The sequence below is a fragment of the Arachis stenosperma genome, chromosome 6, assembly GCF_014773155.1.
Source record: "Arachis stenosperma cultivar V10309 chromosome 6, arast.V10309.gnm1.PFL2, whole genome shotgun sequence".
NCBI classification, from domain to species: domain Eukaryota; kingdom Viridiplantae; phylum Streptophyta; class Magnoliopsida; order Fabales; family Fabaceae; genus Arachis; species Arachis stenosperma.
In genome coordinates, this window is record NC_080382.1 from 129,298,233 (window position 1) to 129,317,942 (window position 19,710).

General features: G+C 33.4%; 3 protein-coding genes across 6 annotated transcripts; 1 reads left to right on the forward strand and 2 right to left on the reverse strand.

The window, feature by feature from the left end:
* Nucleotides 1-3,621: 3,621 nt before the first annotated feature.
* On the forward strand, nucleotides 3,622-6,594 carry LOC130936856 (uncharacterized). Of its 2 annotated transcripts, none has more exons than XM_057867019.1 (3): nucleotides 3,622-3,858; nucleotides 4,043-4,767; nucleotides 5,088-6,594. In XM_057867019.1, the coding sequence occupies exons 2-3, from the start codon at nucleotides 4,063-4,065 to the stop codon at nucleotides 6,414-6,416; spliced, it is 2,034 nt and encodes a 677-aa protein (XP_057723002.1). In that variant the 5' UTR covers nucleotides 3,622-3,858; nucleotides 4,043-4,062; the 3' UTR covers nucleotides 6,417-6,594. The 2 variants fall into 2 exon arrangements, with proteins under 2 accessions (XP_057723002.1, XP_057723003.1); XM_057867020.1 differs by having other exon boundaries at nucleotides 4,046-4,767.
* Nucleotides 6,524-9,690, reverse strand: LOC130936859 (glyceraldehyde-3-phosphate dehydrogenase, cytosolic-like). The gene is made up of 8 exons (XM_057867026.1): nucleotides 9,604-9,690; nucleotides 9,374-9,474; nucleotides 8,112-8,227; nucleotides 7,915-8,014; nucleotides 7,683-7,829; nucleotides 7,538-7,598; nucleotides 7,350-7,447; nucleotides 6,524-7,262 (listed from the first exon to the last, which is right to left on the reverse strand). The coding sequence occupies exons 1-8, from the start codon at nucleotides 9,626-9,628 to the stop codon at nucleotides 6,900-6,902; spliced, it is 1,011 nt and encodes a 336-aa protein (XP_057723009.1). The 5' UTR covers nucleotides 9,629-9,690; the 3' UTR covers nucleotides 6,524-6,899.
* A 2,825-nt stretch (nucleotides 9,691-12,515) lies between these two features.
* LOC130936857 (probable carboxylesterase 11) lies at nucleotides 12,516-17,268 on the reverse strand. Of its 3 annotated transcripts, none has more exons than XM_057867024.1 (3): nucleotides 15,975-17,268; nucleotides 13,620-14,205; nucleotides 12,516-13,318 (listed from the first exon to the last, which is right to left on the reverse strand). In XM_057867024.1, exons 1-2 carry the CDS (start codon nucleotides 16,856-16,858, stop codon nucleotides 13,668-13,670), a joined length of 1,422 nt encoding a protein of 473 aa, XP_057723007.1. In that variant the 5' UTR covers nucleotides 16,859-17,268; the 3' UTR covers nucleotides 12,516-13,318; nucleotides 13,620-13,667. The 3 variants fall into 3 exon arrangements, with proteins under 3 accessions (XP_057723007.1, XP_057723005.1, XP_057723004.1); XM_057867022.1 differs by having other exon boundaries at nucleotides 12,517-13,268; XM_057867021.1 differs by lacking the exon at nucleotides 12,516-13,318 and having other exon boundaries at nucleotides 13,320-14,205; nucleotides 15,975-17,267.
* Nucleotides 17,269-19,710: the final 2,442 nt, after the last annotated feature.

A 19,710-nucleotide genomic window follows, 5' to 3' on the forward strand; every position in this document is an offset into this window, starting at 1 on the left:
ATATTTCATACTCTTTCATCAGCATATCAATTTTGGTCTCCCTCACTTGTTTAGTGCCTTCATGGGTGAGTCTGAGCTTGTCCCAGATTTCTTTAGCCGTCTTGCACCTTGACACTTTTCTATATTCTTCAAAACTGATTACACAGTGCATTAGGTTGATTGCCTTTGCATTGAGTTCAACTTTCTTCTCTTTTTCCTCTGTTCACTCATTGTCTTCTTTTGCCACAATTTTTCCATCAGCATTTTGCTTTGTTGGAACGTCTGGTCCGTTAAGAATAATCTTCTAAATGTTGTAGTCGATTAATTGCACGAGGATTATAATTCTCTCTTTCCAGTAAGAGTAGTTGCTGCCATTAAAGTAAGGAGGTCTATTATTTGACTTTCCTTCCGTGAGAGTGTACGCCATGATGTTGGGACCCATATTGTTGGCGATAGATCTTTGCTCCAAGTTGTGAAGTTTGACTCTTTAAGACCTTGTTTCTGATACCAATTGATGGAACTGATTGAACTTGAGAAGAGGGGTTGAATCAAGTTGGCTAAAAAATGAACGTTTCAAGCTCAGTTTTTGTGGAAGCTAATTTTAAAGGAGATCTTTTTGTTTTGTCTCATACGTAGAAAAGAAACAGAGAATGGAAGAAGAGAAAGAGGCCAGCATGTATCCTGGTTCAGATTCTAAGTGCCCTGAATCTTACGTCCAGTCTCCACTACAAATATAGTGAAATTTTCACTATAATCAACTGATTACAATCACCAATACTATTGAATGACAACCTAATTCAACTAATATCTACTACTAAACTTTCTTCATCAAAGCTCAGCTTCCCAAATGTTGTCCCAACTTGGAAGGGGAACCTAAACAGATTCAAACATACCAAGTGCTATCCCAATTTGGCACGGAGAACTAGTCCTAGTTCTAAAACCCAGATACACAAATTTTAGTAGCTCTTTCATACATCTCTCTTGCCTTTTCTCTCATGACTTTTTTAACTCACATATTCAGCCTTTTCTCAATACAAAAGATGACACAAGAGTGAACTGACACATCCTAAAACTTTTTTAAAAGTAACCAATCATATAACACTATCTTTCACAGGCTTTTATCACACTCGATCATTTTAACTTTTTAAGAGACTTACTTTTTTATTTTATAGAATAAATTTCTGAGTTTCATAAAGAGATTTTTTTCTATTCATTTTAAGAAAAATAAAAAAGAGAGAATGAAGAGAAAAAATAATAAATGATAGATAGACATAGATTTATTTAATGGAGGAAATATATATTTTTTCTCCCTATTTTAAACGTTACTGATAAATGGGAAAGGAACTTCGTTAGGTTAGATTATGGCATCAAAAAATGAGAGCCATCCCACTTATATTATTTATGCCTAACCTGCAGGCGTTCTTTCTTTAGATTTACATTTCCTTTATAGTTTCTAGTATTCATGTCATAAAATAAAACGCTTACATAAAATGCGTTAAAAAAAGTTTCTCCTTATAATGTGTGTATGATTTCTGTTTGATAAAAAATTCGAAAGAATGGTGCATTTTGGTATTTTTCTCAGCAACTTTGCTAAGTAATCAAATTAAGATGGTAGTCAATTACTATATAAATTAGAAACAAAATCTAACAATAAAAAAAATTAAATCCACACATCTTTTCAATAAGGAAGAAAAGAAAACTTAATTTTATATTTTTTTTAAAATTTTTTATTAAAAAAAATATGAATTTAAATTATCATAAAATATTTAAAATTAAATAAAAAGAAACATTCAAAATCTAAAAAAATATCTAAAATCAAATAAAAAATATCTAAAATTATTGTAAAAATAATATCCAAAACTTAATAAAAAAAATATTTGAAAGTCTGAAACGTAACAAAAAAATTCAAAATCTAACAAAAAAATATCCAAAATTATTTTAAAAAATTCAAAATTAACAAAACGAGACATTTAAAATTAATGAAAAAAATTTCGAAAACTAAGAAAAGAAACATCTAAAACTATTTAAAAAATTATCAAAAACCTAAAAAGAAGACACTTATAAAAACATCCAAAATATATATATAAAAAAAAGACAAATATGAAATCTAGGAGAAAGAAACATCTAAAACAAAAAGAATCATCCAAAACCTACAAGAAGAACGTCGTCTGTCACGACAAGAGGACTTCCACTGGATGGCAGCATGACGGGACGAGAGAAGATGGATGAAGAGGCTTCACGGTGAGAAGGGTTGGGAGAGAGGGGGCGAATCGCAACGCGAAGGGTTGGCAAGAGTCAGGAAAGGGAGGTGCGGTGGTCCAGTGATAGTAGACAGACTAGGAGTGATGAGAAAGGTTAGAGAGGGAGGGCGCAACATCGCGATAAGAGAAGTTGGAGAGGAAGATTGCGACGTCAAGGGCTGGAGTGAGAGGATGCATATTTTTTTACCTCCACTTGATTTTTTGAAAAGTTAGCTCCACTTAATTACATTTAGAGTTGATTCCTATACTTTCTCTTTTCTCAAATATGACATTAGTGAAAAAATTCGGAGGACAGATTTCGACCACCAACAAAAAAACATGTGAAATAAAAAAGCTTCTATTTTTATAAAATTTAAAATAAATTAAAATATAATTCTCCCATAATAAATTCACCTTTTACAAATAATAAAAAAGGAGTAAAATTTGCCTCCAAATTTTATTATTTTTAAAAGCATCTCTAACTATATTTGTATGTGTCGAATATTTTTTAAAATCATCTATAATTTTCATTTTTAGAGATTTAGTTTGGCCTCCCAAATCATTTCGCCTCAAATTATAAGCTCTCAGATTTTGATTTCTTTTGGGATTATGATATCATAGTCATATTTTGGGGAAAAAGCTAGTAAAAAGTGCTTTTTGCCAAAAATCATGTTTAAAGCTTTCCTGGTTAGTTGTCATGCAAAACTGTACAATGCAAGCAGTTTTGCTCCCTGCAAATGTGAAGAAAAAGCAATCGATCACTTATTAACTCTGTCTCCCCACTTAACTAAAATCTTTCTTGGTCTTAGACTCTTAGTTGTTATATAGTTACGCATTTTAGTTCAGTGTCCTACTATCATTTATGCAACCAGCCAATCAATAGCTGAATGATTGTTTTAGGGTTAGTTTTCGTTAGAATCAGCAAGTGTTTATCACTATTCACTAGACAAAAACTCATGGCGTTGATAACGCTGCAACCTATCAAGCCCAGAAAGTGATAAAGACACCACACCAAAAGATATCACATAATAAAGACGACGGACACATTATAGACAACTTTTTAAAGGGGGATAATACAACACAATATATGTATGTGCTAGTTTATTTTTTGGAACACATTAGAGACTAACATTAGTGAAAAAATTGAGTTAGCTTTTTCTTTTTTTTTTTTATGGGTATCTCTATGGTCCAACATATCAAGAATTATTGTATGCACAAAGATAAAATAGAATTTGTATTTCAAAATTTATTTAAAAAGACTAATAAATTAATTATTAAAATAACTCTAATTGATTAAAAATGGATATATTAAAATTAATTATTAAAATTAAACTTATATATATGTGAGTAGCTAATCCTAGCACATGAAAAAAATGTTGGTTATCTTTATTTATCAATTTATTTTTTCACCGAGGAAAGGAGGTACTCCATAACAAATCATCAAGTCCTAAGCACCCTTACTATGTGGTTGTTTCTTCAATTGTTTTAATCAGCCTTTATCTTCCCTTCAGATTCCGAGATGACCAAAATGATTCAGAAGATATCCTCCTTTGCTGTGTCATCAGCCACCTTCTGCAGTGTCCATTTAGCTTTTCCTTGAAGTGTTTTGAACACTTCCCGGTTCCCACCATATTACCAAGTGAGTGTAATTATGGCTGTTTCCTTTCTTGATATTTGTAATTAAAAATTCTGATTATTACAAACCCTGGTATGTCCTATCCAAACTCAAGGTCAATAACACTTAATTATATTATATGGTCTCGTTGCTACTATATTCTTCGTTCTTTCTTAAATCACCATCTGATTTGAGCAATTTCAACTAGAAGGAACAAAAATTCTTCCAATGCCTCCAACATATTTCCCTCTTCGCTGGGAAAGCACAGGGGACCAATGGTGGTTCGCATCGCCAATAGACTTGGCTGCTGCTAACGGCCACTACGACTTGGTTCGCGAGCTTCTTCGAATCGATAGCAACCACCTCTTCAAGCTCACCTCGCTCCGCCGTATCCGCCGCCTCGAACTAGTATGGGACGACGACGGCGGAGACCAGTTCCATCACGTCGCCAAGTGTCGCTCTTACGTAGCCCGGAAGCTTCACGATGAGTGCGAATCGAAGAAAGGAAAGAAGAAAAATGATTCTCTGATCCGCTCCGGGTACGGCGGGTGGCTCATGTACACTGCTGCATCAGCAGGGGACTTGGAATTCGTTCGGAAGCTTCTGGAGAGGAACCGTCTGCTGGCTTTTGGAGAAGGCGAGTATGACGTCACTGATGTGTTGTATGCTGCTGCGAGGAGCAAGAATAGTGAGGTTTTCCGGCTGCTGTTTGATTTTGCGGTTACCGGAAAACAACCTGGGAGTCTGGAGGAGGAGATGGTTCCGTCTGTTTATAGGTGGGAGATGACAAATAGGGCTGTTCATGCTGCTGCTAGAGGGGGTAATTTAGTCATTTTGGAGGACCTTCTTGCAAATTCTTCTGATGTTTTGGCTTATAGAGATGCTCAGGGATCTACTGTCTTGCATTCTGCTGCAGCTAGAGGCCAACTTGAGGTTAGCTTCTACTCATTTTACTCTTTTTTTTAAATAATTTTTAAAAAAAGAATCATCTTATTGTGAAAAATGTCAATTTTTAGATAAATATATCAAATGATAGCAACTAAAAGGGGTGTGTGTGTCAATTGAGTGAGGTTAGAGGGAAGAGTAAAGGAAAGGAAGGACATATGAAGATTAAAAGGAACTCTACTTTACTCGAGTGTTACCTTCCTTTCTTTTCATTTCAAAACACTAACTCACAAACCGAATAGTTTTGTTTTTCAATATTACATTGACTTTCTGAATTCAATGATGTAGCCTTGTTTTCACCCATGCAGGTAATCAAATATCTCACATCATCATCCTTTGAAATTATCAACTCCACAGACCATCAAGGCAACACTGCATTACATGTGGCTTCATACAGAGGCCAACTACCTTCAGTTGAAGCTCTAGTCTCTGCATCTCCATCATTAATCTCTATTAGAAACAATTCTGGAGAAACCTTTCTCCATAAGGCCGTGTCCGGTTTCCAGTCACATGCGTTTCGAAGATTGGACCGACAGGTTGAGCTTCTAAGGGAGTTACTGAGAGGGAAGAAGTTTCACACAGATGAGATCATCAATGTTAGGAACACTGATGGAAGAACAGCTCTTCACCTTGCCACCATTGGAAACATTCGCATTGATCTTGTCCAACTCTTGATGACATCTCCTTCAATAAATGTCAATGCCTGCGATGTTAATGGAATGACTCCACTTGATTACCTAAAGCAAAACCCGAATTCCACAGCATCGAAAGTACTAATCCGAAAATTGATTGCAGCTGGGGGAATGTTTGGTTTTAGAGGCTATAATTCAAGAAAAGCCATAGCTTCACACTTGAAAATGCAGCAGCAGGGGAATGGAAGCAGCCCTGGTACTTCTTTCCGAATCTCGGACACTCAAATCTTTCTGTTTACAGGAGTTGAGAATAATGAATGGGATGCTAGTTCTGATGAGGGAAGCGCGACGGCGATAAGCGCTTTGTCTTCATCAGAACACACAGCATACGACTCTGCAGCTTTAGAGCACAGAAGATCAACCACTAGCAAGAGGCTGAGTTCCATGAACTACGCGGCCGCTGCTCGGTTGAGAAGAGTCTTTCATTGTCATAAGGGGAAGAAGGACAAGAGAAATGAAGGATTCAAGAAATCATTTGATAACAAGGTTTCGGAAGAAATCCCGAAACCACTTAGGCACAAATATTTTAGGCCTTCAATGGTTGTAAACAATAAAAGGAACTTTTCTGTGAGGAGTTACCAGTCAAGTCCGAATGCAAAGAAGAGATTTGCTTCGGGAACTGCGCACGGCGATGCGCAATCCGTGCCACATGTAAAGGTTTCAGGGAGGTCAAGGTCTAGTTCATTTTCTATGATGTCATCATCAGTTTCTTCACCAAGATCAATGGATAAGCAAAAGGATATTTGCATTATTGACAATAATGATGGAGCTTCTTGCTCAAGTCAAATGAACAACGATGGTGATGAATCAGAAACTTTGGGAAAGAGAGCTTCTTCAGTTAGTAGAAAAATGAGGAGTCGTGGTTATTTGTGTTTTGGTGAGCGGAGACTTCTTAATGCGAGAACAACCTTGAAGCGTAAACAAGAAAGCAAGAGCGGGGTTTAGTATATAAGTGATTATTATTTCTGGTGTAATGAAATTCAAGGAAAAGCTTTAGTAATTAAATAGCAGCTAAAAGTTGAATAATGCTTTTCAATGATAAGTTGTAGAATAATGCTTTTCTCTTCCTTTTTATCAAACTATCCTCACTTGTATCCTTCATCCTTATTACATAGTTCAAGTCCATAACACGTTAAACCAAATTCAAACTTGATATAAATTGAAATAGACTCAGACAACATTGTTATAGGAACTAGGACGAATAAAAAATATCATTATCTCAGAATACGAGATGCTAGTAAGAAAAACTACATCAACGCTTAGTAGATAAAAAGAAGCAAATATTCTACAGAATAAAAGAAATCTAACACTAATAATGAGTCTTAATCAGAGGCAGATCCAGGACGCCCCTTCATCCTAAGAGCCACATTATTTGAAAACACTATTCTTATAAAGTTGAAGGAGATAAAATTGAAGGCGATTTCAAGTTTACTTAACAGAGGCAATGTGTCGGACCAAGTCAATAACACGTGAACTGTATCCCCATTCATTGTCATACCAAGAGACAAGCTTGACAAAGTTGTTGTTCAATGAAATCCCAGCCTTTGCATCAAAGATGCTTGACCTACTGTCACCGACGAAATCAGAAGAAACGACGTCGTCCTCGGTGTAACCAAGAATTCCCTTCAAGCTTCCTTCAGAAGCCTCCTTGACAGCAGCTTTGATTTCGTCGTAGCTGGCTCCCTTTTCAAGTCGAACAGTGAGGTCCACCACTGAAACGTCAATGGTGGGTACTCGGAACGCCATTCCCGTCAACTTGTTGTTCAGTGCCGGTAGCACCTTACCAACAGCCTGCATAGTTGAAAGAGTTAGTTACAAGTTAGTAGTGGTGATAACGGTTTTCTGTTATAGATGCTGAGCTGGCAGAGATTGACATACCTTAGCAGCTCCTGTACTGCTGGGAATGATGTTGGTGGCAGCAGCTCTACCACCTCTCCAATCTTTCATTGATGGTCCATCAACGGTCTTCTGAGTCGCTATGTAACACAATAAACCATTAAATTATAATAATAATAATACCATAACTAATGAAGACAAATAATCCATATATATACTATATTATTTACCAGTGGTAGCATGCACAGTTGTCATGAGACCTTCAATAATTCCAAACTTGTCATTAATAACCTGATATATAACATTAAATCAAACAAGATCACTTAATTGAGCTATTAATTAATTAAAAAGTATTTATTTGAAGTCTGAAACTACCTTGGCAAGTGGAGCCAGACAGTTGGTTGTGCAGCTAGCATTGGAGAGGATATTAATATCTGACTTGTATTCTTTCTCGTTAACACCCATAACAAACATTGGTGCATTCGCGCTAGGAGCAGAAATAATCACTTTCTTTGCACCACCCTATATTTCAAACCATATACAAACCAAATTAATATAATATATATGGAGTATTAAATTAATTTTTTTATTTATTTAAAAAAGAAACCTTCAAGTGAGCAGCTGCCTTGTCTTTATCAGTGAAAACTCCAGTGGACTCAATGATGTATTCAGCACCAGCCTGACTCCATGGAATTTCCTCTGGATTTCTATTCAACCAAACAAAACAAAAAGCAATTTAAACTTAATTAACAACTGCATATATATAGCATTGTTAATTAGTATAGAATTAGAATAATTATGTACCTGCAGCCAAAAACGGCGACAGGCTTGCCACCAAAGAGAAGGGTTTTTTCATCCTTAACCTTAATTTCAGCATTCTTCCATTGTCCATGCACACTATCGTACTTGAACATGTAAGTCTACATCACAAATTATCCAAATTTTTAGCACAACACTTTTTTATTTTACGCACTAATAGGAACATTATTAAATAGCTTTTATAGATATGCACTAATAGGAACATTATTACATACTGATCATGCGATTATCATTTTCTTTCTTCTAAAATTCCTCAGTCATTCCCTACAACTCTTTATATCAACAATGGCCTAGCCAAATATTGATTCAATATCTTGCTCACAGTTTCAGATGTTTCTTCTAGACATCCTCTTAATTTTTTTTAACAATTGAAGAAAAAAAAAAATGTGATTTCTCTTCATTAATTTTATAAGTAGGATAAAAAAAAAACACAAGAAAAAGAACATTGAAAGAATAAAAATCACACTTTATTCTCTCAAATTTCTTTAATAATTAAAAAGATCTATTTCCGTTTTTCTACTACCCAATTTAGATTGTGCGAGTAAAAATTACTCTATTCTTTGTTTTCCATATCCTCACATCACAATATAATGAAAGAATCTTATGTGGCATGTATAAATAGACTAAATAATGTAGTAGTAAAAGTATTAATATGTATAAGTTGTAGAATTTTAATATTTGTAACTAAAATTTTTATAATTATTATTATGATATTTTTAGTGTATATTTATTGTATTTAATTAGTACTTTATGTTTTAATAAAAAATAATAAATAAGAGTTTTTTTAATTTTTTTTAAAAATTACTAAAAGATGATTGGTTGATTTTTAAGTTTTGTCAAATTATCAAAATTGCTGATATGATATCAATAAAAAAAATATAATTTAGACTCATTGTATAAAAGGTTTGTATCAATTTTTATATAATAAAAATAGATAAATAGATTGGGAGTGAATTTTATAATTTTTAACTTTCTTGAAATCAATATTTAAGAGATAAATCGACAGGCGTATATTCCTTTATTAAACATATTTGAAAAAGTGGTAAATGAATCATGTAGAAAAATGTGACATTAGATGTTTAAAGTGGGTTAAATATAAGATCCACAGGAACATTAAATTAATAATAAAAAGTTAATTCATAATAAAATCAATCAAAAAAATTTTCACACTTCATAGAAAATGATAAAAAGAATTACACAATTACAAATTAAGTGCATCATAGAATAGGCCAAAGTGAATCTCATACCATGTAATCAGTATTGATAAAGGGATCATTGACAGCTACAAGCTCCACGTCATCCCTCTGCAAAGCCACCCTGGCCACTAAGCGACCTATTCTTCCGAAACCTTCATTTATGATCCAAATAAGAAACACATACATCACACACAATAATACATCAATCACAATAAGTCTAACCATCTCTTTTGAAAAGTCTATGATGCAAAACTAGAGAGAAGAGGATGTGAATGTAGTACCATTGATCCCAATCTTGATACCCATGATCTCACTTAGTGGCTGAACCTTAGCTTGGAGCAATTAGAGATTATGAATGTGAATGTGAGAAGAGTATGAAGGGTAGAAGTGAAATGTATGATATATATATGTTGGAAGTTAGAATAAATGGAACGGTTAACAAATAATGTGGGGCATACAACCGTACCATACATGTCGATAGAAGCTAAGAAAAATTCAACAATTAACCATCAACACCTAAACATACCCGTTAAGAGACAGAATCGGTAAACACATAAGAAAACAATTGTTTATATTTAGATAAGAGGGCCCAAGCCCAACAAGGTTTTAGTAATAGTCATAACTCATGAAATTGGGTAAGAGAAAAATATATTAATATATGTAATATTACATTATTAAGATCAAATCGAAAAAAGAGTATTTTTGAGAAAAAGATTTAATTTTGACCAAAAATTAAAATAAGACGAAATAAAATGTTTGTAATAAATTATTAGAGACGAAATTGAAATTTTATCCAAATCTTAAAGAATAAAGACTAAAGTGGTATTTTATTTTTAAAAAAATGTGTATTTTTTGTTCAAAATTTATATTTACCTTATATTTATATGTACCCTTTAGACATAAATAGTGAATAAGAGAAATAAAAATAAAAACGTTTAGTTTTTTCAATATTCATTTTTTACTTTTCTATCGTGATTAGTCGGTTAGAAGAATCAATCAAAAGAAAAAACAAAGACAGCTTACCTAAGCGCATATTATGTTGCATATACACACACGTCTTGTTTAAAGAAATTTTGTTCCTCTAAAGTTGAAGAGATTTTTATAAAGAAATAAAATAAAGGACTAATTATTATTAAATTTTAACTCTTATTATATGTGATTAATTTTATTATTTTAATTTAAAAGTGATCAACTATTTATTTTATTACTTTATCAATTTTTTATTTTAGAAAAATTTAATCTTAAAATTCTATCTCTTTATTTATTATTAATATATTAAGAATTTAATTTTAATATATTAATATTATAAAATATTTTATACAGTGCTGTAATTATATCCAAAAAAATTATTTACGCATTCAATATAAAAGATAGTTATTTTTGCTGATATGATATTATATAATTGGATATATGTATAAAACAATAACATTAAAATTAAATTCATATATTAATAGACACTAATACTAAACTATAAATCTTAGATAAATTAATGCAGTTTATTATAAATTAAATGTAAATAATAATAAATTTAACATTAACCATAATTTATGATGTATGGACACTGACACGGATACGAGATATTACGGACACACAAATTTTAAAATCTTATAAGACATGGACAGCATATATATAAATATAAAGTGTTTCTTAAATAAATTACAATGAATTTTTGATATTTTATTAGTATTAAAATATAAAATAATTTTTTAATTGTTTTTAATGTCTTCTTCTAACTATATAAAAGTATTCAAAATATTTTTTGTTTTAATAAATAATATATATTATTTCTAAATTCATTTTAAGAATATATATTAAGAATAAGGCTGAATACGCTGATAGGTGATGACATTTAGATATGTCCAAATGTGTTCGGAAAAAAATTTTGTTAAGACACTGCATACACATGTGTCGGACAAGTCGATGAGTATCGTGTCCAAAATGTATCCGACACACGAACATAACAACTCAACAAAGTGTTCATCCTCCCTAGACCATCATAATAAATATATTACAATAAAATCAAAAGTTCAAAGTTTCAATTCTTGGAATTAATAAAATATTTTTTATAGATTACATTATTCAGGAAATGTCAGGCACTGCGGATACTTACAACGCTAAAGTTAAAAGAGTCTACAATGAGGTGAAAGATCATACATGAGGGTATTTTTAAAAAAAAAATTATATACCAACTCTCTCTTATATTTCCGTATAGTATATTAATAATAATTTAAAAAGAAATTTCTATCATCCCTTACCAGTTACCACGACGTGCGAATAACATCTAACATGTTGGAGTTCAATTAATATAGATTATATTCCACTAAAAGTATCTAGATGTCTAAAGCATTGAAAGCAATCATGCAACCGACCAAATATGAAGATTGCAATACTTGAACCGAAAAGAAAGTGGCCAATACTTGATGTCATGTTATTTTTACGCAAAGGCAAGTATGAAGCTAAAAGAATGGGAATGAAAAAGCAGAAAAGGCTTTTATTAATAAAATTACATATTCTTTGGTCTCTAAGGCAACAGAAGGAGTTTCCACAACCAAAGATTTGTTCTGGAACTCATCATGGTTACAGAACAGTAGTCAAACGGAGTAACCATATATTTACACCTATAGCATACGCCCAGAAAATTGTATAATCTGAACACACACCATAGGGTGGATACCCCTCCCCTCAAGGTGCTTCCAATATTCAGGCTAACAACGAATCGCAGCCGGAGCATATAGCTACAGCCACCCATTTTCACTTGGCAAAAAGCCGTCTATTTTTTCTCAAGGTTGTCTTTGTCATTTGATTCAATTATGCTCACAGTTCCTGCGTGAGAGGCTCATCTATATTCGGCTACTATGCGAACCCCTCACCACAGGTATACAGGTATAGAATAAGTTTGGGGCAATCACCTCAAAAGATTTGGGATAATAGCACCGAGGAAATTATGTTAGGACCATGACATATTTATATTGCAGCTACGTTCGGATTCATGCAATCAACAAGTAGAAAATGATGAAACAGTTGGCAAAAAAAATAAGAATATTAAGTGAACATTATCTATCATCCACTAATCAGCAATCATATAGAAATATAAAATGATCCCATATTCAAATTTATAATTAAACTTTACACACAATATAATCAAACTAAATTCATAAATAATATATTCAAAATATGAATAAAGGTGCAAAAATTACAATATTCACTAATTAATGCCTAACCTTTTGTATTTATAAGAAAATTAATTATTTTAATAATTAATTACTCTAATAGAAAAATATGTAAAACAAGTATAAATATACATAATTATGTATTCACCAATGCACATCTACTAAGGAATCATAGAGAACAAGGTCCTTTTCAATCCGAATTCTTAATGTTATCGAAAAAACAGTATCCTTGGACAAATACGCAGGAACAATTCTCCGCATAGAATTCAACAATGGGCCTGCTCTATATCACTCTCCAATTCCAACAAAATTTTTCTGTCCTCTCTCTTCCGGTGTAGGGAAAAATGAAGGACAAAAATGAGAAGCAAACACTTAGCTATGAAGCCATATCCTCAAGCATCATCAAACTAAAGTTCCAAATACCGGCCAGTGGAATCTCCAAAAAGCAAAGCTGTGAAGAAGATCTAGGATTTTTCATTTTTGTTTCATTGAAAGTTCTGCTTCTCGACGTAGCATGCAAGTTGCGAGAATTGTGGCCTTTTTCTTTGGCATTGAATTGTGGCTTTTATATCATCCAGATATCTCCAATAATGTTGCCTTCATTGTGGATTGAAGGTGTTTAACATCTCCACACACTATTTTGCTGTTACGGCGGTGGTACCAAAAGCCCAAGCATAATATAGAGAGACCAGTTCTTGCATAAGTTAGAGACCAGTAAATACTAATGTTGGAAGTCCAAGAATGATAAATTCCATAGTTGTGATGCAAAATTGGTCCTAACATCAGTAATCCCAACTGGAAGATTAGATTGACCTCAGCAAACTCACTGACAACGAGAATGTTCATTAAAAATTTATATATTTTCATGAGAAATAGTACATAATACACAGGAAAAAATGGCACAGGAACATCCAATTTTCATATGCATGAAGAGAATGTATCTCACTAGCTCAACTAATCCTAACTTTGACAAACACTATCTTACAAAAAAAGAAGTAGAAGGTGGCAAAACATCGAACCAATGTACATCTAACACCTTATCAAGCATCAAAATGAATCAAGTAATATATCACAGATCCCCAAGGTAACAGCAGCAACACAGTGATCTGAGCTGATTTGAAACTTACCGGAAAAGATCCCACCCGTCGTGATCATCTTAATTTTTTATATCCTACTCAGTAAGAGAATTCATGACCTCTACGTGAAATATACTTCTTGACCCAGATAGCAATGTCCTCAGCACAAACCTGGGCCTGAGGGCTTTTAATAAGTACATCGAGTGTCGCAAATTCATGCACTGCATCCTTGTATTCAAGCACAGGTGCATCAACATTCACCTTCCGGAGCTCCTCTGAGTAAGCAATGGCACGATCTCTCATCCAGTCGTGTTCTGCCACTACTGTCAATGTTGGAGGCATTAGCTTTAAAGGAGGACCTCGTCCCGAGATTAAGGGATTAGCGGCTGGATGGTCCAAACCAAATTCCTCCTCTGGTAGGAAAAGTTTCCACGCAAGCATACACATAGGTTTGTCATAAAAGTAGGAGTTTGCTAACTTTATTTCAGAATGTGTGGGCACACTTCCAACGAAAAATGGATACAGCAAGACCTGTGCTACCACCTTGACTGGGTCCAGAAGTTTGCCTCCTTCCACAGCTTTTCGAGTCACATAGTCTGCAATATTTGCACCACAACTTGCGCCAAGAAGAATACACCTATTAAAGAAGTTAGAAGGGTAAGCATCAGATATATCGAAGTATGGAACTCCATGAAGATTATCTTACAACTGGAAGCAAGGAAGCATGATGATAACAAATTGACAAACAGTGTAACAGCATATCTGCAAATATGTGACCTTGTAACTAATTAAGATTTCAATATTATTATTCAGTGCACACCAAACATGGGCCCTTTTGGAGAGGCATTGCATCACAGCATACCCGCCAGTCCACCACTGCCATTACCAACAGTGGTAATATGTAAATCTAGGCCTAACATCTTATTAAACCATCCAGTCACTTTGACCTCAACAGCCACACACATGCTCTGATAAAAAAAGATACTTTATTATTTGAAAAGTTCTATTCTGAGGGGAAAGGATTATGGCATTGGAGTACAGATACTCTAAACTCACCTAACCAACCTTCATTATTTATATATTGGGTTTTTAGCGGAAGACATCCCGATAGCAGCTTAGTATAGAAAAAGAAAGCTGATATACAGTGGCAAGAGTAAAAGGAGAAACACATCATATTAAAACCACAGTGTGGATGCCTACAAGTCAATAAATTAATTTACAATTTTAAGAGGTTGGTAGTTACAAAATTAACAATAGTACCAAAGGTATACTATCTTTAAAGTACAAAGAAATGATGAGGTTTCCTGCAAGGGAAGGGGGGTAATTTACACAGAACATTAAAAAGTAAAAGCAGGAGTTGAAGATAAAAATAAAAAGAAGGGTGTCCTATTACTTGATTAAAAATTGTGGGAAAACTGAAGTCTGATACTGACAATAAATATGGCAAGCAAATCATCAGACCAGGTATCGAAATGTAAGAAACATAACAAAGCCTTTTTCCAAATCCAAGAGATCTCAATGAAAAATTCCACAGGAGCGAGATGTTTATATTGTCATTGAAAAATCTCTCATCTCTATATCCATTAACATAGCATGACCTGTTCCAGACACCAACTACCCTCCACCGGCAGAATACGTGGCATGCTATTGTCACTTTATCACCTCCCTTTCAATGTACTTATTGACATGCCAGAAATGGAAAGATAACACTGATATAAAACAAATGCAAAGAAACTAATATCTTTAGCTTTTAAATCCCAATTCCGATTCTTAAGCATCCTCCATGCTTGGAACCACGAAAACCAACATGCAACTTTCTCACAGTTAGGGGATTTAAACAGCAATGGGTAGAGAAATTAGTAAATCAGCACACAGACAAGAAAAATAGCAATTATGTTTGCTCGAAATCTTAATAATCATCAGCATAATGTGAACTATCAAACACATGAAAACAACTGTGCCGTGGTTCCTCTCATGTGAGATACCTAGCTGTTTACTAGACTAATAAAAAGCATACAAAATTCAGTCAATCAAATTGTATCAACATAAAATTTGAATTTCATCTTATACTTCCAGTCTTCCACCCACCAAAAACCAAGCAATTATCAAAGTTCATAATCCACTGTCACTTGTAAACTCTCATACATAGGTAGGGATCCCTTGACATAGAGAGGACTACCTTACGCTACATAGTCTACTCACTATATTCGGCAGAGCCAACAAAATGCATTCAGGATAGGAATCACAGTTCAGTAAACACAAGGACAGCCACATTTATATTTCAAGTTCACTAATTCCAATCTAAATTTCAAAATGCTTAATCAAAATAAACTAACCTAACAGAACAGGATCATGACATGAATAAAGAGAAATTTAGAACCATAACAGTGTGACAAGAGTTGTTACCTTGATGGATCTCCATGAGCAGCCAACCACGGCTCGACAATGGAAGCTCCAAATGAATCAACTATATGCCTATGAGCATCTGGTTTCTTGAACTCAATCCCACCAACACCGCCGCCGACACCACCAATTCCTCCTCCACTACCAACCTTCCCAACCCCCATCGACTTGCTACATTCCGCTAAATTCGCCTGCTTGGCTAACCAAGTCATCACTTTCATCCCGTCCTCAAACGCCGCCGGATACCGATTCTCCGGTGCCAGCCTGTACCCAACAGCCACCACGATCACATCGCAGAGCTTCGCGATCCGCCGACAGAACATATCGTTGGCAACAGAATCATTACTCCCGCTCACCCAACCGCCGCCGTGGAACTGCAGCATCACCGGAAGTTTCCGCCTATTGTCCCCTGCCGGCGAGTACCCCCGGTAAACGCCGTTGGACATTAAGTTCAAACCCTCAACCACGCCGTTTCCGGCACTGTTCCTTCGCATCGATTCCTCCCTGTGCATAACAGTGGAGGGTTCATAGCTGTTGCGGCGCGATGGAAGCGAGTTCGAGTCGCGCGTGGATGCAGATCCATGATCGGACCTAGGTTTGCGAGCAGCGTTGTTGTGGTTAGGGTTGGAACGAGGTTCGGGAGGAGTCAGTGCCGATTCGGGAAGGAAGATTCGGATAGAGAGGGAAGTGAAGGGGTCGATGTGGATGTCCTTGGTAGCGACGCCGTTGGTGAAAGAAGGGTTGGCGGCGGCGACGGACTCTTCGGGTCGGGTGGTAACTCCAAAGGCGTCGGAGTGTTCGGGCGGTGCCTGAATCCGGTTCTGTAAACGGTGCTTCAAGAGGAACTTGAAGAAGACGCTGTAGAGCTTCACAGCCACACTTGGCATTTCTCTCTTTCTCTCTCTCTCTCTCTTCTCTCTTTACTCTCTCTCTCGAACCGCTTCCACTATAATACACACAACCCAACCCAACCCAACCCAACTGTGTTCCTTTGCTGGAACTGGGAACTGGGAACTGGGAATGACCACTTTTTTAAATTTTTTAGTTTCTTTTTTATTTTGATGTGATAGATTATAGTATAGATATCAAAAAAAGAAAAGAAAAGAAATTCACGGGTTTAATTTAATAAGGATTATGTTGAAGCTGGGAATCATGGGAATTATTAGGGGTTTTGTTTATGTGAAGAGGAAATGGGTTTTTAGAATGGGAGGGTGAGTTGAAAATGAAAAAAGAGAATCAAAGAGGCTTTGCTGGTTGCTGCAGGCAGGGTGGTGGGTGATGGGGTCATACATGATACACACATGCAACTTTACGCTGCTTTTGTTTCTTTGCATTTTTCCAAAAAAGTATTTTGTCTCTGTTTATTATTATTAATTTATTACTATTATTTTGGGATCTGCCTTTACACATCATAGCCTTGCGGATTTAATCTTTGCCTTTTTTTTTGTTTAGGTTTAATCTTTGCCTTGTGTATAGAAAAAAAAAAGTTGGGAAAATTAGCGACAAGGACTATCAAAATATTTCAATTAATCATATTAAAATTATTAAAAAAAATTAAATAGATATTATATTAAAAAAGACTAATAATAAAATTTAAATAACAAAATTATTCTATTATTTCTTCTTTTTTTATTTTTTATCCGTATTTTTTTTCTATCATTTTATTATTATTATACTTTTTCTTTCTAGATATATCTTCTCATTCTTATCGGTTTTATCTTCTTTTGACAAATGTCTTTATTATTGTTGAAAATTTTTCAACGAGTTTCTTTCTATTCCTAAGTTTTTTTTATGAATTCACTTTCTCAAGTGTACCATGCAATTTTTGCAAAAATTACTAACTTTTTTTATATGTTATGAAATTTGATGGAATCTATGTTTTATTATTTGTTTGAATTAAACAGATATACCTAAGTTTACTTGTTTATCTATGATAAAGAGAAAGAAGTGTCACCAAAGACATATATATTTTATTTTAATTTTATTTTGCTATTATAAAAAATATGTAATTTGTTTTGTTGAGTACCTTATTCATTCGTCTTGGTTATGAATTAAAACAGGCACTTGACTCGAAGTCAAAACAGAATTTAGCTAGTGTTCCAAAACGTCTCTTAGGTAGCGTTTGTTTGTAGAGACACGACAGAACAGGACACTAAGACAAAGACAATAGGACAGAGACATTAAAAATTATGTACACTAAGACAAAGACAATAGGACAGAGACATTAAAAATTATGTTTTGTGTATCGTGTTTGGATACGATGGATAGGACACTAATGTAATGTTCAGTATTATGTTTGGATACACATGGACAAGACTAAATATTATATAAATGACTAAAATAGCCATGTGATTCCAAATTTTTTAGTATAAACTATTTAATAAATAATGAGTACGTAGGAGTACAGACAGTGGAAACTTGAAAAAAATATTTGAAGCAGTAAAAAATTTTAATAAAAAATTATAATAGTATTTATTAAAATAAAATTTATAAATTATTTTTTTTAAATTTATTATTAATATGTAGGAATACATATGGTTAATATTAACAAAAAAAATGAGTTTGATTAAAAAAAATTTCATTTAGGTTAATAAGCCAATTAATTTAAATACAAAATCAGTTTTAAAAAAAGAATCCATTTTTAAATGGAAAAAAATTAATTTGCACATAAATCTATTTTTATTTAGAAAATTAATTTTTTTATCTAAAATTTTATTTTCTTTTCAAAAATTAATTTTCTTTAAATTATAAAATCAATTACAATTTATAAATTATTTTTAGCATTTTAAAATATCAATTTTACCTTTATAATATTATCTTTTAAAGTCTCCAGACTAATTATTTTTGTTATTATTTTATTACAAATCAAATAATATAATATAAGGTTAAAATGATGTTGAAGTAAGAATGATAAGAAAAAAGAAATTATCCAGTCCAATAAAAATTTTTATAAAAAGGAGAGAGTGCTTGAAAAGGGGGTAACAGTGGAATAATAAAAAATAGCACCATGGACAAAAAAGAAAAAAAATTCATAAAAACAGTCCGTGTCCCTCTTCCAAATCCCGTGTCCATCATTGTCCTTCGTAAAAGAGTGGACACAAAAGTATAAAAAACTGTCCCGGAGACAATATGTTCAGTGTCCATGTCTTTACTTCCAAATGCTTTTTAAGAATGTGCTGTCCATGTCTCCGTGTTCTGTCTCCGAAAACAAACGTTACCTTATGTCTTATATTATGTTAGAAGAATTTAAAATGTTCAATTTCATATTCTGTATTTTACTTTTTTTGTATTAATAATCTCTTATCTAAATTGAAAAACAATGTCTTACTCATGAAGTTTGTATAATTTTATACTTTGTTTGATATGTATAGTAAATTGTAATTTCATAATTTTATTTTCAAAATTCAAAAAATAAAAAACCTTTACATTCAAAAATCTCCAAATTGCTTTATACAATTTAATGAATATTTTCATGTACTAGATAATCAAGGCTGCTTCAATTATAATAAGGTTGGTTTATTTTATGTTTGGAAGATTATTTTTATTTGCTTACTATTAAATGATTAATTATAGTATATGCTTCAATTATCATCAAACGATTCTTCACTCTTATATGTTGATTGTTTTATTTTTATCTTATTTTTATCTCTGAGACTTAGTTGTTATGCTAATAAGTTAGGAAATTTTTGAATAATATTCTGAATCAAAATTTAAGCTCAGTCATTTATAAAACATGCTA

Coding starts and splice junctions, on each gene's coding strand:
- LOC130936857 (XM_057867024.1), bottom strand. CDS start 16,858: ATGCCAAGTGTGGCTGTGAAGCTCTACAGCGTCTTCTTCAAGTTCCTC. Junction 14,206..15,974: donor GCTCATGGAGATCCATCAAG/GTAACAACTCTT, acceptor CTTCTTTAATAG/GTGTATTCTTCTTGGCGCAA.
- LOC130936859 (XM_057867026.1), bottom strand. CDS start 9,628: ATGGGTATCAAGATTGGGATCAATG. Junction 9,475..9,603: donor TATCAAGATTGGGATCAATG/GTACTACATTCA, acceptor TCATAAATGAAG/GTTTCGGAAGAATAGGTCGC. Junction 7,263..7,349: donor GCAGTACAGGAGCTGCTAAG/GTATGTCAATCT, acceptor TCAACTATGCAG/GCTGTTGGTAAGGTGCTACC.
- LOC130936856 (XM_057867019.1), top strand. CDS start 4,063: ATGCCTCCAACATATTTCCCTCTTCGCTGGGAAAGCACAGGGGACCAA. Junction 4,768..5,087: donor CAGCTAGAGGCCAACTTGAG/GTTAGCTTCTAC, acceptor TCACCCATGCAG/GTAATCAAATATCTCACATC.